This window comes from Catharus ustulatus, chromosome 30, assembly GCF_009819885.2.
Source record: "Catharus ustulatus isolate bCatUst1 chromosome 30, bCatUst1.pri.v2, whole genome shotgun sequence".
NCBI lineage: Eukaryota > Metazoa > Chordata > Aves > Passeriformes > Turdidae > Catharus > Catharus ustulatus.
This window is the reverse complement of record NC_046250.1, coordinates 977,966-991,884: the sequence shown is the minus strand read 5'-3', so window position 1 is coordinate 991,884 and position 13,919 is coordinate 977,966. Positions and strand designations below refer to the sequence as shown.

Here is a 13,919-nt window from a genome sequence, read left to right as displayed (position 1 = left end):
TGATTTAAGGCCCAATTTGCTGAATGGCAGATGCTGAAATTTAATTTTGCAGGGTACAATTTTAAGCAGTTCTGGAGGGGTTTGAATTCTGTCCCTTAACAGAATCCTTTAATTGGGCAGGTGCTGATCTATGAAATTGGCTGATGGAATCATGATGCAGTGAGGAAGTTGTGAATGATATTAAATCAAACAATAAAATAAAACAATGAGATTTTTTTTGTTATTAATTTCTAAGGAGACAATGGAAAAACTTACCTGGCTGGCAACAGAGAGACGTTTAAGCCAAGAAGGAGATTCTGAAGAGGAGAATTCCCAGGAAGAAAACTCTGAGCCTGAGGAAGAGGAGGAGGAGGAAGGGGAAGGAATAGAGAGTTTACAGAAGGATGATGAAATCTGTGGAGATACATCAGAGGAGCCTAAATCTGCCTTCACCATGGCCAAGGCAGCTTCCCCCCAGGTGGAGACCCACAGGATGCCAGCAGGTGAGAGCTGGGGAGTTTGGGATGTCAGCAGTGAGAGCTGGGGGGTTTGGGATGTCAGCAGTGAGAGCTGGGGGGTTTGGGATGTCAGCAGTGAGAGCTGGGGGGTTTGGGATGTCAACAGTGAGAGCTGGGGGGCTTTTGTGATGCCAGCAGTGAATTCTTTGGGGTTTTGGGGATGGCAGCAGGTGAGAGCTGGGGGGTTTATGGTTGGCAGCAGTGAATTCTTTGGGGTTTTTGGAATATCAGCAGTGAATTCTTTGGGGTTTTTGGCATGTCAGCAGGGAATTCTTTGGGGTTTTGGGATGCCAGCAGTGAATTCTTTGGGGGTTTTGGGGTGTCAGCAGTGAATTCTTTGGGGGATTTTGGGATGTCAGCAGGCGAGAGCTGTGGGGTTTTGGGATGGCAGCAGAGAATTCTTTGGGGTTTTAGGGGTGTCAGCAGTGAATTCTTTGGGGTTTTTGGGATGTGAGCAGTGAATTCTTTGGGGTTTTTGGGATGCTAACAGGTGAGAGCTGTGGGGTTTTGGGATACCAACACTTCTTTGGGGGTTTTTTGGACACACGTAGTGGAGAAGGTGAGCTGCTCTCTGCAGCTCTGGGGATCCTGTCTGGCTTTAATTTCACAGAGGTGTCTGAGCCACTGCTGCTTTCCAGCTGGAAATGCAACTTTGGGATCCAGTCCCAGCTCTCCTGCATGGGAGCCAAGGGTTTAGTGCCTCAAAAAATTACAGACAGGTTTATGGTGTGTGTATGGTTTGTGAGCTGATACCTCTTACCTGTAGAAGAACAATCAAATCTTTGCTGAGTTGAATTTTGTCTGACAAGGCCATGTTGCAGAAAAGGAAATGAAACAAAATGCAGCAAGTGGTAAATGAACTTGAGCAGTGAACTTTGAGCCCTTTAGATCAAGAGATTCCTAATCCTAAAGCCACAAAAATCTGGATGTAACCCCTCTTAGTCCCCTGTTTCATTCCCTGCTGTGTGATACCAGGTATTTATCTGTGATTTTAATTATGCTGGAAATGCTGAGCTCAGATTTGCAGAGTGAACAGCCAGCTCTGGGGCTGCTGCTGTGTCTTTGTTCCCCTCATGGTTGTTCTGCCCTGGTGTGCAGGATTTTTTACAGGGATGGAGCTGTGCCTGTATCCAGAGATGTTTCCTGTCAGATGCTGTGCAAACAAACAACAAATTTAGGATTTTGGCCAACCTGACTCGTGGGAAGTGCATTTCTGCTACACTTCCAGAGAGCACAGACAGAAACTCACCAGTGACCTCAAAGCTCCTTTTCTGTAGAACTGAACCCAGAGGTGCCTCTGCCACCAGCTGACCTTGTTCTCCTCCCCAGGAGAGAGCCTGAAAGCCCCAGGGAAGAGCAGGAGCTCGCACAGAACCAGGAACAAGCGGGGCCGGGCTCGTGGCAGCAAGGACACGTCCAAGCTGCTGCTGCTGTACGATGAGGACATCCTGGAGAGGGATCCCCTGAGGGAGCAGAAGGACCTGGCCTTTGCCCAGGCCTACCTGACCAGGGTAAGGCAGCCCAGGAGCAGCAGCATGGCAGGTTTGGGGTTCTCTGACAGAGCTGCCTGTTCTGGTTCGGGTGGAGTTATTTCTTTCATGTGTGGCGCTTCTCTTCCCAAACTGTGCCTTCCTTGAGCTGAGTTTTCCTGCTTGTGTTCTTCCACCTCCTTCCCCTGGAAAGGAAGGAGTCAGGGGCTGGGGGTGCACTCAGTCCACAGCACCAGAACCTTCTGAATTTCTGAGCTTCACAGTCTGGATTGCGATCCCTTCTCTGGTGAGCTTTGGTTTATCTTTAGGAAGAGACTTGGTTTCTTCAACAAAATTATGAGTGCTGTGTAAATGCTGAGCAGGGGAGATCAAAGATGACTCAATTAAAAGAATTTAGGGAGAAATTCCTCCCTGTGAGGGTGGTGAGGCCCTGGCACAGGTTCCCAGAGAAGCTGTGGCTGCCCCATCACTGGCACTGCCCAAGGCCAGGCTGGACAGGGCTTGGAGCAGCTGGGACAGTGAAAAGTGTCCCTGCCACAGCAAGGCTTGGAATGAATTATCTTTAAGATCCCTTCCAACACAAGCTATTCTGTGATTAATAAATGTTTCCTGCTGGATGTCAGCAAGCCCTGTTGCTCCCCAGGTACGTGAGACCCTGCAGCACATCCCAGGCAAGTACGAGGATTTCCTGCGCGTCATCTACGAGTTCGAGATCAGCACGGACAAACGCACGGCCGTGGATCTCTACTCCACCCTGCAGAAGCTGCTGCACGACTGGCCACAGCTGCTCACTGACTTTGCTGCCTTCCTTTTACCTGAGCAAGCTTTGGAGTGTGGGCTGGTAGGTGCAGTGAGAGGAGGAGGTCAGATTTTAACCTGGTAGAGCTGGTAAATAAATCACTCCTGACCTCGCTGCTTTTATTGATCAGAGTTGGGAGGTTTGGTGTTGTTTGTAAATCTGCTCAGTCTGGCTGTGGAGGATCAGCATGTGACTGCAGAGACCACAGCACAGAGGTTCCCCTGTCTCCAAATGTCCCTCCCTCTTTGTGGGACAGAGGGTTTGACCTGTTCCATTCTTTCTGATTTCCCTGTCTTACATACAAAGCCAGACTTCATACTCATGTAAATATTGATTATACAAAGTGGAGTTTCTCTGCCTCTTCCCACTTCTGTGAAGGGCATCACTACAATGGAAAACAAAGACCAGGACAGGAATTTTACAGCTTAAGTCAATTTGAGATGCTTGGCAATGTGTGCTTGATTATGAGGGTGAATCTTTTCCTTTTGTTCAGTTTGAGGAGCAGCAAGCCTTTGAGAAGAGCCGCAAGTTCCTCAGGCAGCTGGAGATCTGCTTTGCTGAAAATCCTGCCCACCACCAAAAAATCATCAAAGTCCTGCAGAGCTGTGCAGACTGCCTGCCCCAGGAGATTGCAGAGGTAACCTGGGACCCTTCTGGCCCAGGCTGGGTGCAGTCCCAGTCTGACAGGGACAGCTGGCCCAGCACATTCTCCCTTTTGGGGTTACAGCTCAAATTCATGGAGTTCCAAAATGGTTTGGGTTGGGAAGGACCTTAAAGCCCTCATTGCACCCTGTGCATCTCACTAGCCCAGGTTTCTCCAGCCCCATCCAGCCTGGCCTTGGATTTGAGGGGAACTGGAGCTGCCCCAATGCCCTGTGTTTCCTCTCTCCCACCTCCACTTTGCCTTTATCACCTTGCAGTTGAGGCTTAGTGTCATCTACAGAGTCTGCCTGGAATTCTGCAGGAATATTTCCAGCCTAATTTGCTAGCTGGGTGTGGGATGAGCTCAGAATATCCAGGAAGTTGTTGCCATGCAAGCACCAATTCCCATATTGGAGCTGTAACAAGCTGTGGTGCTCTGGAAATGCAACTTTGGGATCCAGTCCCAGCTCTCCTGCATGTGAGCCAAGGGTTTAGGGCCTCAAAAAGTTACAGACAGGTTTATGGTGTGTGTATGGTTTGTGAGCTGATACCTCTTACCTGTAGAAGAACAATCAAATCTTTGCTGAGTTGAATTTTGTCTGACAAGATCATGTTGCAGAAAAGGAAATGAAACAAAATGCAGCAAGTGGTAAATGAACTTGAGCAGTGAACTTTGAGCCCTTTAGATCAAGAGATTCCTAATCCTAAAGCCACAGAAATCTGGATGTAACCCCTCTTAGTCCCCTGTTTCATTCCCTGCTGTGTGACACCAGGTATTTATCTGTGATTTTAATTATGCTGGAAATGCTAACTCAGATTTGCAGAGTGAACAGCCAGCTCTGGGGCTGCTGCTGTGTCTTTGTTCCCCTCATGGTTGTTCTGCCCTGGTGTGCAGGATTTTTTACAGGGATGGAGCTGTGCCTGTATGCAGAGATGATTTCCTGTGGATTTTTCTGTTGCAGCTGAAGACCCAGATGTGGCAGCTGCTGAAGGGCCATGACCACCTGCAGGATGAGTTCTCGGTTTTCTTCGATCACCTCCGGCCCTCAGCCAGCCGCATGGGGGATTTTGAGGAGATCAACTGGACAGAAGAGAAGGAGTATGAGGTGGAACAATCTTTTCCCTAAAAGCAGAAATGATAAAAGCAGAGGTGTTTGAACTGGAAGAACTCAATTAGAGGCTGCAGTTCAGAGGGAGGGAAGCAGTGGGGTGGGGGAGCTGCTGGACTGAATCAAACTCTTCAAAATTTTGAACAGAGTTTTTATTTTCTGGGGAGAACAAAATTAGCTCAGCTGAGGGCAGCTGGTTGTGTTTGTTTTGCTGTAGTTTGATGGCTTTGAAGAGGTGTCTCTGCCAGATGTGGAAGAGGAGGATGAGCCCCCCAAGATTCATGGAGCCACCAGAAACAAGAAACGGAAAGAGATTGGAGGCCAACAGCAGGACAAGGTGAGCCTGGAGCACCTCCCTGGTGCCTGAGAAAATGCATGGGGATAGATTATCTTATTGAGAGACAATGGTAACATCTTATTGAGAGATTTTGGCAGCATCTTATTGAGAGATTTTGGCAGCAGGCTCCCGAGGTGGGAGCAGTGGGTGGGGCTGGCTCTGCTGTGCTGTGCTTGCAGCATCACCTCAGCTCTGGGGGTGCTGCAGCTCCCTGGGCCGTATCCCCCCTGTTCCCTGGCTGTGTCAGCTGCAGTGTCTGTCAGTCTGTCTGTCTGTCAGCTGCAGTGTGTGTGTGTCTGTGTGTGTGTGTCTGTGTGTCTGTGTCTCTGTCTGTGTCTCTGTCTGTGTCTCTGCTGCAATGTCTGTCTGTCAGTCTGTCTGTGTCAGCTGCAGTCTCTCTGTCAGTCTGTCAGTGTCAGCTGCACTGTCTGTCAGTCTGTCAGTCAGTCTGTCTGTGTCAGCTGCAGTGTCAGTCTGTCTGTCTCTGTCTCTCTGTCTATGTCAGCTGCAGTCTCTCTCTGTCAGTCTGTCTGTCTGTGTCAGCTGCAGTCTGTGTGTCTGTCTGTGTGTCTGTCTGTGTGTCTGTCTGTGTGTCTGTCAGTCTGTCTGTCTGTGTCAGCTGCAGTCTCTGTCTGTCAGTCAGTCTGTCTGTGTCAGCTGCAGTCTGTCAGTCTGTCTGTGTCAGCTGCAATCTCTGTCTGTCAGTCAGTCTGTCTGTGTCAGCTGCAGTCTGTCAGTCTGTCTGTGTCAGCTGCAGTCTCTCTGTCAGTCTGTCTGTCTGTGTCAGCTGCAGTGTCAGTCTGTCTGTGTGTCTGTCTGTGTCAGCTGCAGTCTCTCTGTCAGTCTGTCTGTCTGTGTCAGCTGCAGTGTCAGTCTGTCTGTCTGTGTGTCTGTCTGTGTCAGCTGCAGTCTCTGTCAGTCTGTCAGTGTCAGCTGCAGTGTCAGTCTGTCTGTGTGTGTCAGCTGCAGTCTCTGTCAGTCTGTCTGTCAGTGTCAGCTGCAGTCTCTCTGTCAGTCTGTCTCTCTGTCAGTCTGTCTGTCAGTGTCAGCTGCAGTGTCAGTCTGTGTGTCTGTCAGTCTGTCTCTCTGTGTCAGCTGCAGTCTCTCTGTCTGTCAGTCTGTCTCTCTGTCTGTCAGTCTGTCTGTCAGTGTCAGCTGCAGTGTCAGTCTGTCAGTCTGTCTGTGTGTCTGTCAGTCTGTCTCTCTGTGTCAGCTGCAGTCTCTCTGTCAGTCTGTCTGTGTGTCTGTCTGTCTGTCTGTCTGTGTCAGCTGCAGTCTCTCTGTCTGTCAGTCTGTCTCTCTGTCTGTCAGTCTCTCTGTGTCAGCTGCAGTCTCTCTGCAGGATCTCGAGTGGGTGGATGGGATGAAGGAATGCTCCTGTTCCTGCTCCTGCCATGAAGGGAGCAGCGAGCTCAAGCTGAAGAAAAGCAAAAGGAGGAGCTGCAGCCATTGCAGCAGTAAGGTCAGTGCAGAGCCTGGAGTGCCAAATCTCCCTGCTCTGATCATCCTGGGGCTCCCAGAATTGAGGTGAGGAAGGGAATCAATTCAAGGTGCCCAGGGCTGCTTCCCTGTCTGGGGCTCTGAGAGCTCCTCCTGCCCTTCTCCCATCTCCACTTCCTACTGCCCCTCCTTGCTCTGCTCATTGATGGCATTTTTGATGTTCTTCTGGGTTAAGATTAAATTTTTTGAGTGGAAGATCCTGGTTTGGCCACTATGTGAAAAGATCCATTCCTGTTCATAATAATAGTAACAACAACAATAATAATAATGGTAATGATAATAATTTTAAAGCAAACATAATTCCAAAGTGAAGCCTTGGGCAGAGCTGGGAAGCAAAGGCTGAGGTGTGGCTGGGGTGGACAGAGCCACATGTGTGTGATTGTGCCTGTGGGTTGCTTTGCAGGTGTGTGAAAGCAAATTTTATAAAAACAAAGATTCTCAAGAGCTGCCTGCCAGCCTTGCTCAGCGAGAGTCAAGTCCCCAGCCAGAAGGGAAGGATCCTGGAATGTCAAAGGAACCTGGAGAAGAAAGCCTGGAGAGCAGAGATGAGGGAGAGGATGTGCAGAGCAGAACCAAACCTGTCTCTAGGAAAGTGGACTCTCTGTCTCCAGGTGTGGGAAACTTTTGTCTTCTGCAGGCACACAGATGGGCAGAGGTTCAGGCATTTCTCATGCACATTGATTGAGTAGAATGAGAACTTCTGATAATCTTTTCACTTTTTTTTTTCTCTTTTTCCTCCACTCTGGATGCTATAAGCATTCCCTTCAACAAAACCTTTCCTGCCTAGAGAATATTCTGCTCATTTCACAGTGGCTGCTCCATGTAAGCTTCTCCTGGCAGGATACTGCTCCAGCCCCCAGTCCATGGTACTGGTTCTTTTCCAGTTTCCATTTTAGCACAGCAGTCCAGAACCACCATGTCTCTGGTGCTTTTATTTCCCTCCATTCTGGTCCAGACAAGGAGAAACACAATCATGGCAGGATAAACACCCAAATGAGATCTCTCCTCCTCCCTGGGGACAGCACAGCTCTACACAGGAGCTGAAATGTGGTCTGGGTTTGTAACCAGGCTGTCAGGAGCAGCAGTGGCTGTTTGACTGGAGAGCTTTGCTCTGGGCAATGCACTTTTTAAATCCTCATCACTTCACACAGCAGTTGGTTGTAACAACCCACAGGGGTGAGGGAAATTGGCTGTAGATTGTCTGCTTTGAAGTACAGGTGGGGAAAGTGCAGGTGGAGCCCCAGAGCTGCTCCCAAGCTGTTCTCATGTGCAGCATTAGGCTCTGGAAATAGAAATCTCTTCAGAAGTCAGGAAATGAAACCTCCAGGGGTTTTTCATTACAGCTTCTCTGACCTTGTTTGGGTTTCTTACCAGGCCCTCACCTGGAAGGAAGGGTGGCCTCCAGCAGACCTGGATCCTGTGAAAAACCTGCCCCTGCTGAAGGCCAGCTTCCAGAAGGTGCCAGTGCAGGTGTGGATGATGCCAAGGACAGGGACTCTGCTGCCACCAGCCCCAGGTGGGCACAGCTACAAAAAGCTGCTCTAAAACTACCTCAAGAAACCAAAGACTGCCCTTGCAGCGAGGGACTGAAGCAGCCTGCAGGGACTGCAGAGACATCCCTGAGGCTGAGCAGGGACCTGCTGCTCTCTGCTGCACCAAAAGGCCCCCATGGGCAGGGTCCCTGTCACACTGAGGGGCTCCATTCTGCCTCAGCACAGCAGCCCAGGGTCCCTGCTCCTGCCTCAGGAGCTGCCAAAGAACTCGAGGCAGCAGCTCTGCCCCTGCAAGCAAAGCAGGGCTGGATCCCAAGGAGCAGCAAAGCAGCACTGGGGCAGAGCTGCAGTTTGGAGGCACAGGACACACATGCTCCAAGCTTGCAGGAGCAGCAGGATGCTGAGCAGGAGCCCAGAGCTGGCCCAGCCTCCCCTGAGGGGCACAGGGAGGAGGAGCAGCAGCAGCAGCGAGTGACAGAGGCCACCGTGTGTGCCAAGAACAGCAAAGTCAGCTCCACTGGGGAGAAGGTTGTGCTCTGGACCAGGTACTGCTGCCTCAGCTGCATCTTTCTGTGCTCACTGTTCAGCTCCAGCTCTCACTGGGTCCTTTCTTTTCATTTTGCATCCCCATTTTGTGCCCCCTCTCTTGGGACATTGCTCAGTCCATCAGTTTGGCCCCATGAGCTGCACTGGCTGCTCCTGGCAGGGAAAGAATCTTTATCCCCCCTTTTCCCATTCCCCCCATTCTCCCATTCCTCCCTTCTCTCCTTCTCTTTTCTCCTTTAAAAAACTTTTTTTTTAAAGTTTCAAAAATTTTAAAACCAGCCTAAAGGAGCTCTGCTGGAGCTGGGTCCTGGGATTGGGGGTGGCAGGAGGTGGAAAGGGAAGGATCCTGAACTGGGGCCAGGGCTGGGACTGCTCGAGTCTGCTGCTGCTTTTGGGTTCTCAGGCAGGTTTGTTGTGCAGGGAGGCTGACAGAGTCATCCTCACCAGCTGCCAGGAGAAGGGAGCTCACCTGGACACCTTCCATGCCATCTCCCAGAAACTGGGCAACAAAACAGCCAGTGAGGTGAGGGGAGGGGAGGCTGGGAGAGGGGCTGGGGAGGAAGGGAGGGGGACTCTATCATATCAGTCTCATAAATTTCAATTGGATCAAAAATCATCTCATTTGTAAATAAAAAAATCAAACTGCTCTGTTTTAGTGGGGCTCTGCTCCTCCTGCCAGGGTGACCTTTGGTGTTTGAGCTGCACATTTGCTGCTGGAGTTGTTTCAGTGGCTGCTGCTCAGGTTTTCAGCCTCCTGCTTCTGTATTTTGTCTCTGAATCCTCCCAAAGTGCCAGATTGTACCTGGAGGATGGAACTTTCTTCAGAGAAAACAACAACCCAGTGCTCTTGTTTCTCTCCCTTTGTGACAGAATCCTGTATGAAATCAGTGTGGTACTGATTGGGTTTTGGTTTTTTTTTTTTTGGGTTACAAAACACCCTGAACTTTGTGCTATGAAATTCCAGTTCCATGACATTCTCAGGTAACTTTTCAGCCTGGATTTGTTTTGTTGTGCAGGTGTCCCACAGGTTCAGGGAACTGATGAGGCTGTTCCACACGTCCTGTGATGGCAGCTCTGAGGATGAGGAGGATGCCACCAGCACCAGTAACACAGACCAGCTGTCAGACAAAGATCTGCTGCTTTCTGAGGAAGAACCTGATGACTGAGGTGATAAACTACTGACTGCACTAGAAGAGGATTTTTTTTTCCCAGTTTGCTGCTAGACAGGTGCTGTGAAAAAAATGTTTGCACTGGTACTTGAGACAGCACCTTCCTTTTTTTTTTATTTTTTATCCCTCCCTTCAATTTCCTGCTGCACTTCCAGCCTGTTCCAAATCAAAGGCAGGAAGAGAAAATTCTGTAGAACCTCCCTGGGGAGCTTTGGTAGTGAAACAACACAACTTGTGGACACTGCCCTGGCTTCAGGGTAAAGTTTGGGCCCAGCAGCCTCTGAGCAGAACCTGTAAATATTGTACCCTAAAATGTCAGTTTTCATGTGGAACAAACATCAGACTTTTTTCTAAGTTGTGCTGATTGTATGTGAGATAGTTCCAGTCTGAATTCTCTATTGCTTGTGTGGGTTTATTTGAACAGGCAGAGCAAATCCACTTTGCACAGTTGAAAAAAAACCCAACCAAAATACATAAAACCAGCCTCCAAAAAAAGCAGCTTCCCTCTTTGTAACAGAGCTGTTAGGAGCTGGAGGATTAGACCAGAGTAAGATTTTGGGTGAAATGAGAAGAAAGCAGCAGCTGGGCCATCTCCAAAACCATTCCCTTTATTTTGGGAGTGATCCTCAAGCCACTCTCACTTCCCCCAGTAATAAAGGTGGGTTAGTCTGAATCTGCTTCATCCTCAGATCCATCTGCTCCAAACCCACTCTCATAGCACTGGGCCAGAGTCCTGAGCTCCTCCAGGGCCTCCTGGAAGTCGTCCTGTTCCAGCCCAGCTGTGAAGAAGCTGCTCCAGCGCCGCACTTTGGGCTCCTGCAGCTCCTGGCACAGCCCTGAGAGCAGAGAGTGCAGCCCAGGGGAGCTCTGCAGGGCTGCCAGCACAGGAATGCTCTCAACACCTGCAGGGTGACACAGCAGGGCTAAATCCCCACCCCAATCTCCTTCCCTGCCCTCTGATACTTCACTTGAAGCTGCTTGGAAGTTCAAGCCTTGCTTGAACTCACTCCACACACACAACTCCTGCCCCCAAACACTCCACACAGGTTGGTTTGTTATTTATGGAATAATTTTTTTACCTTTGTTAGGGCCTGATCTCTCTGTTGCAGTTTAAGAGGCATTTGTTACCTGCTGAGGAAAAGCCCTGAGCTTTGTCCAGGAGGAAGCCTTGTCTGGTCAGGAGAGGAGAGAAGAACTGGGGGAAGGGAGGCCGGGTGGCACAGGGCTGCTGGAGCACGTGGGATGTGCTGGGAGGAGAGGAATGAGGTTACCCAGAGTTACTCAGCTGCTCCTGTTCCAAAGCAGCAGCTCCAGCCTGTGCCCACCTGAAGGCTCCTGGGAACTGGGTGTGCAGGAACTGCTGGAGCATCTGCTCAGGGCTCTCACAGCTGTGCAGGGGGGACTTGGGCTGGCCCTGGCAGCTGCTGCAAAGGAAATTTAGGATTTTCCAGCCTGACACCATCACTGCCTCAGCTGCTTTTTAGCTGTTTTGCTCTAAAATTAGCAGCACTCAGTCACTAGCCTGCTCCTCCCACATGGAGGGAGTGTGGATTCCTCAGTGAGAGGAATCCCTGCAGTTCAGATGCTCATTTACCTGCTGGATTTCTCCTGGCAAATTCCTCGTAGCACAACAGACTGAGCAAAACAGCAGCTGCCCTTTTGCTCATTACAGGAGGACAGAAGCTTCCAGGGCACATCCTGCTGGTGGGCACTTAAAACATCAGGGAGTGAGGAGCCAGCCAGGGCAGGGAGGGGGAGAGCTGCCAACGCAGCCACAACCTGGAGTTGGGGACAGAGCAGAGGCTGGAGCACTGCTGGCACTGGGGCTGTGCAGAACAGCTGCAGCACAGCTGGAATGTGCCCTCACCTTCCTCCCAGAGAAGGTGAGGGAGTCAGCAAAGTGCATCATGGAGGCCTGGGAGGAGCAGAGCCTGTAGGGAACCGTGAGGGTGTCGAGTGCTGCTGCCAGAATCGCGCTGCTGTGGTAATTCTGGGAGGCCTGGGGAGGAGAGAAATGCAGGAATTACAGGACAGCTCACAGCCACCCCTTCCTTAACCCACTGTGCATTTCATTTCACCAGAATTATAAACTGTGCCTTTAAAACTGTGTTTAACAGTGCTGTCAGGGTTGGATAAGCAGCCAGTGTCTAACAGTAGTTCCAGCCCAGCTGTTTGTTAAATATTCCAGTGCCAGTTTCCTTATCTCTCTTAGCTCCAGTGAGGCTGGAGTTACTCCAAGCATGGAGAATAATGTAGTAAAGCCTCTCCTTCAGTGCCAACCCTGCAGGCAGCACCCCACCAGAAAGCACAGCAGCCAAGGAAATGTGTTAGTATTTTCTAAAGTAGGAAGAAAACTACAGAAATTGAAAGTTGGCAGCTAAGTTCCAGTGGAAAAGCAGGAAAAGGTTTGTGCTGAGCAGAACAGCATCATGAAAAACCACCCAATCCCAGAGCTGCAGAGAACACTTTGAGAGGGGTAAAGGTGCACAAGCTCAAAGCCAACCATGCTGGGTGAGTCCAGTGCAGCACTTACATCATATTTAATGTATGGAAATGTCACAGGAGGCTGGGGCTTGATTCCCAAACTCCCACTGAGTGACAGGGGGCAGAAGAGAGAGCTGTGACGAGACAGGTGGGCAATGCCCAGGGCTGTGTTCATCAGTCTGTAAAAACTGTTCTGAGGCTCCTGGGGGAAAAGAAAATCCAGGTTTTGGAATCTTAAAGTGTGGACAAGAATCTGTCAAACCCAGGCTGGGCACTGTTCTTGGTTCTTCCCATTGTTTACTCACTGCCACAGCACTCAGGGCTGGAGTCAGGCCCCAGGTCAGGATCCCTTTCCGTGAATACTCATCGTGGAGCAGCTCTGTCACCTTGGCACCAACTCCTGAGAATCCATTGTGAAGGTCACAGAGGACCTGAAACCCCTGTGGGAAACAATGGCAGCATCTCAGATTCCCCTTCATCTTGAGCAGAAGTTTCTTGAAAGCAGAGGGAGCTTGGATAAGGTGAGGACCTGAAGGTAATCACACTCCTCCACATAGAAGTGCAACCGATCTTCCAACTCCTCAACACAGGCAGGGTCCTGCAGGAGACTTTCACCTTGCCCAAAGGCTTCCAGACAACCACAGTCCCTAAGGGAAAATGGGGTAAAGAGGAGTTCTTTTATCCCTTTTATCCATCCTTGAAGGCAAAACTCAGCTCCTGCTTTGGGTTCTGGAGCAAGCCCTGGCCGTACCCATCGTGCAGGTACTGCCGGATCACGTAGAGACTCTTGGGGTGCAGGGGCACACTGAGGAAATCAGACCAGAGGCGCACGGAGGGAACGTCCTGGGACCCTGCAGGGACACAGAGGGGACAGCAAAGCTCTGAGCATCCCGGTGGGTGCAGAAATCCGTGTTTAACTTGTCCAGTTTTTTAGCCCATTTGCTGCTGACCAGCTCTAAGCCAAGCACTCTCATCCCACGTTTCTCCTCCTTTGTTCACTGGCGTTGTCCGGGGAATTCTGCCTTTCTGCAACCCCACCCCAGCGAATGAACCGACCCCGCGCACAAACCTGGCCCCGCAGCACCGGGATTCCCCTTCCCGTCTCCGGCAGCGTCTCCCTAAGGGGAACAATCCCGGCGCGGTGGTCACGGGGCGCTCGCTCGGTGCCGGGCGGGGAGCGGAGCGGGATCCGCGCTCACCCTGCAGCTCCCGGTGTCCGAGCCGCGCTCCCGGTAATCGGCCACGGCGCCGTCCCTGCGACACAGAGCGGCGGCAGCTGCGGCGGCCCCGGCCCGGCCCGGTCCGTCCGCTCCCATCCGCTCCCCCCGGCCCGCACTCACCAGCTCACCGCAGGCTCCGCGCCCGCCCCATCGGCTCGGAGCGAGCCCACGCCGCCTGCGAACACAGCCCGGTCACGGCGGGGCCGCCCGGTGGTGCCGGGACCCCCCGAGCCCCCCCACCCCGCGGTACCTTTCAGCTCCAGCGCCACCAGCCGCGGCGTGGGGCTCTCGGTGCCGCCCGGGCCCCGCCCGAAGCGGAGCAGCGCGGACGCGCGGAGCTCGGCGCGCTCCGGGGCGCTGCGCAGCGCGGCGGCCTGCGGGGAACGGGGGAGAACGGGGAAAAACGGGGGGGAACGGCGGGGAACGGGAGATCAGAGCGAGCCCCAGCCCCAGCCCCATCCCCGCTCCCGTCCCGAACCCCCCCGCACCTGCAGCCCCCACCAGTGCGCGCCCACGCAGCCCGAGTAGTGGCCGAGCTGCAGCGTGACCGCCTCCCCCGGCATCGCCGCACGGACCCAGCGCGTCACGGCCGGGACCGCCCCGGACGGGCGGGACCAGCGGGGCCGGGCAGGC

The 13,919-nt window shown here is 51.9% G+C and overlaps 2 protein-coding genes across 2 annotated transcripts in view; one reads left to right on the top strand and one right to left on the bottom strand.

Annotated features, from left to right (window-relative positions):
• Positions 1–9,941, top strand: part of LOC117008694 (GON-4-like protein) — a 31,582-nt gene extending 21,641 nt beyond the window's left edge. The window contains exons 21-31 of the mRNA XM_033082691.2: positions 236–482; positions 1,827–2,008; positions 2,631–2,828; positions 3,280–3,423; positions 4,391–4,534; positions 4,755–4,874; positions 6,217–6,336; positions 6,778–6,985; positions 7,749–8,412; positions 8,834–8,936; positions 9,430–9,941. Of these exons, the coding sequence (XP_032938582.1) occupies positions 236–482; positions 1,827–2,008; positions 2,631–2,828; positions 3,280–3,423; positions 4,391–4,534; positions 4,755–4,874; positions 6,217–6,336; positions 6,778–6,985; positions 7,749–8,412; positions 8,834–8,936; positions 9,430–9,579 (2,280 nt within the window). The 3' untranslated portion in view covers positions 9,580–9,941. The remainder of the gene's footprint in view (positions 1–235; positions 483–1,826; positions 2,009–2,630; positions 2,829–3,279; positions 3,424–4,390; positions 4,535–4,754; positions 4,875–6,216; positions 6,337–6,777; positions 6,986–7,748; positions 8,413–8,833; positions 8,937–9,429) is intronic.
• A 233-nt stretch (positions 9,942–10,174) lies between these two features.
• MSTO1 (misato mitochondrial distribution and morphology regulator 1) lies at positions 10,175–13,849 on the bottom strand. The gene is made up of 14 exons (XM_033082577.2): positions 13,775–13,849; positions 13,537–13,660; positions 13,407–13,461; positions 13,266–13,320; positions 13,136–13,184; positions 12,818–12,917; positions 12,596–12,713; positions 12,372–12,506; positions 12,116–12,268; positions 11,450–11,581; positions 11,177–11,361; positions 10,908–11,006; positions 10,711–10,829; positions 10,175–10,484 (listed from the first exon to the last, which is right to left on the bottom strand). The coding sequence occupies exons 1-14, from the start codon at positions 13,847–13,849 to the stop codon at positions 10,246–10,248; spliced, it is 1,638 nt and encodes a 545-aa protein (XP_032938468.1). The 3' UTR covers positions 10,175–10,245.
• Between the last annotated feature and the right edge of the window lie 70 nt (positions 13,850–13,919).

Coding starts and splice junctions, on each gene's coding strand:
- MSTO1 (XM_033082577.2), bottom strand. CDS start 13,849: ATGCCGGGGGAGGCGGTCACGCTGCAGCTCGGCCACTACTCGGGCTGC. Junction 13,321..13,406: donor GCGGAGCCTGCGGTGAGCTG/GTGAGTGCGGGC, acceptor TCTGTGTCGCAG/GGACGGCGCCGTGGCCGATT. Junction 11,007..11,176: donor TGCCAGGAGAAATCCAGCAG/GTAAATGAGCAT, acceptor TTTCCTTTGCAG/CAGCTGCCAGGGCCAGCCCA.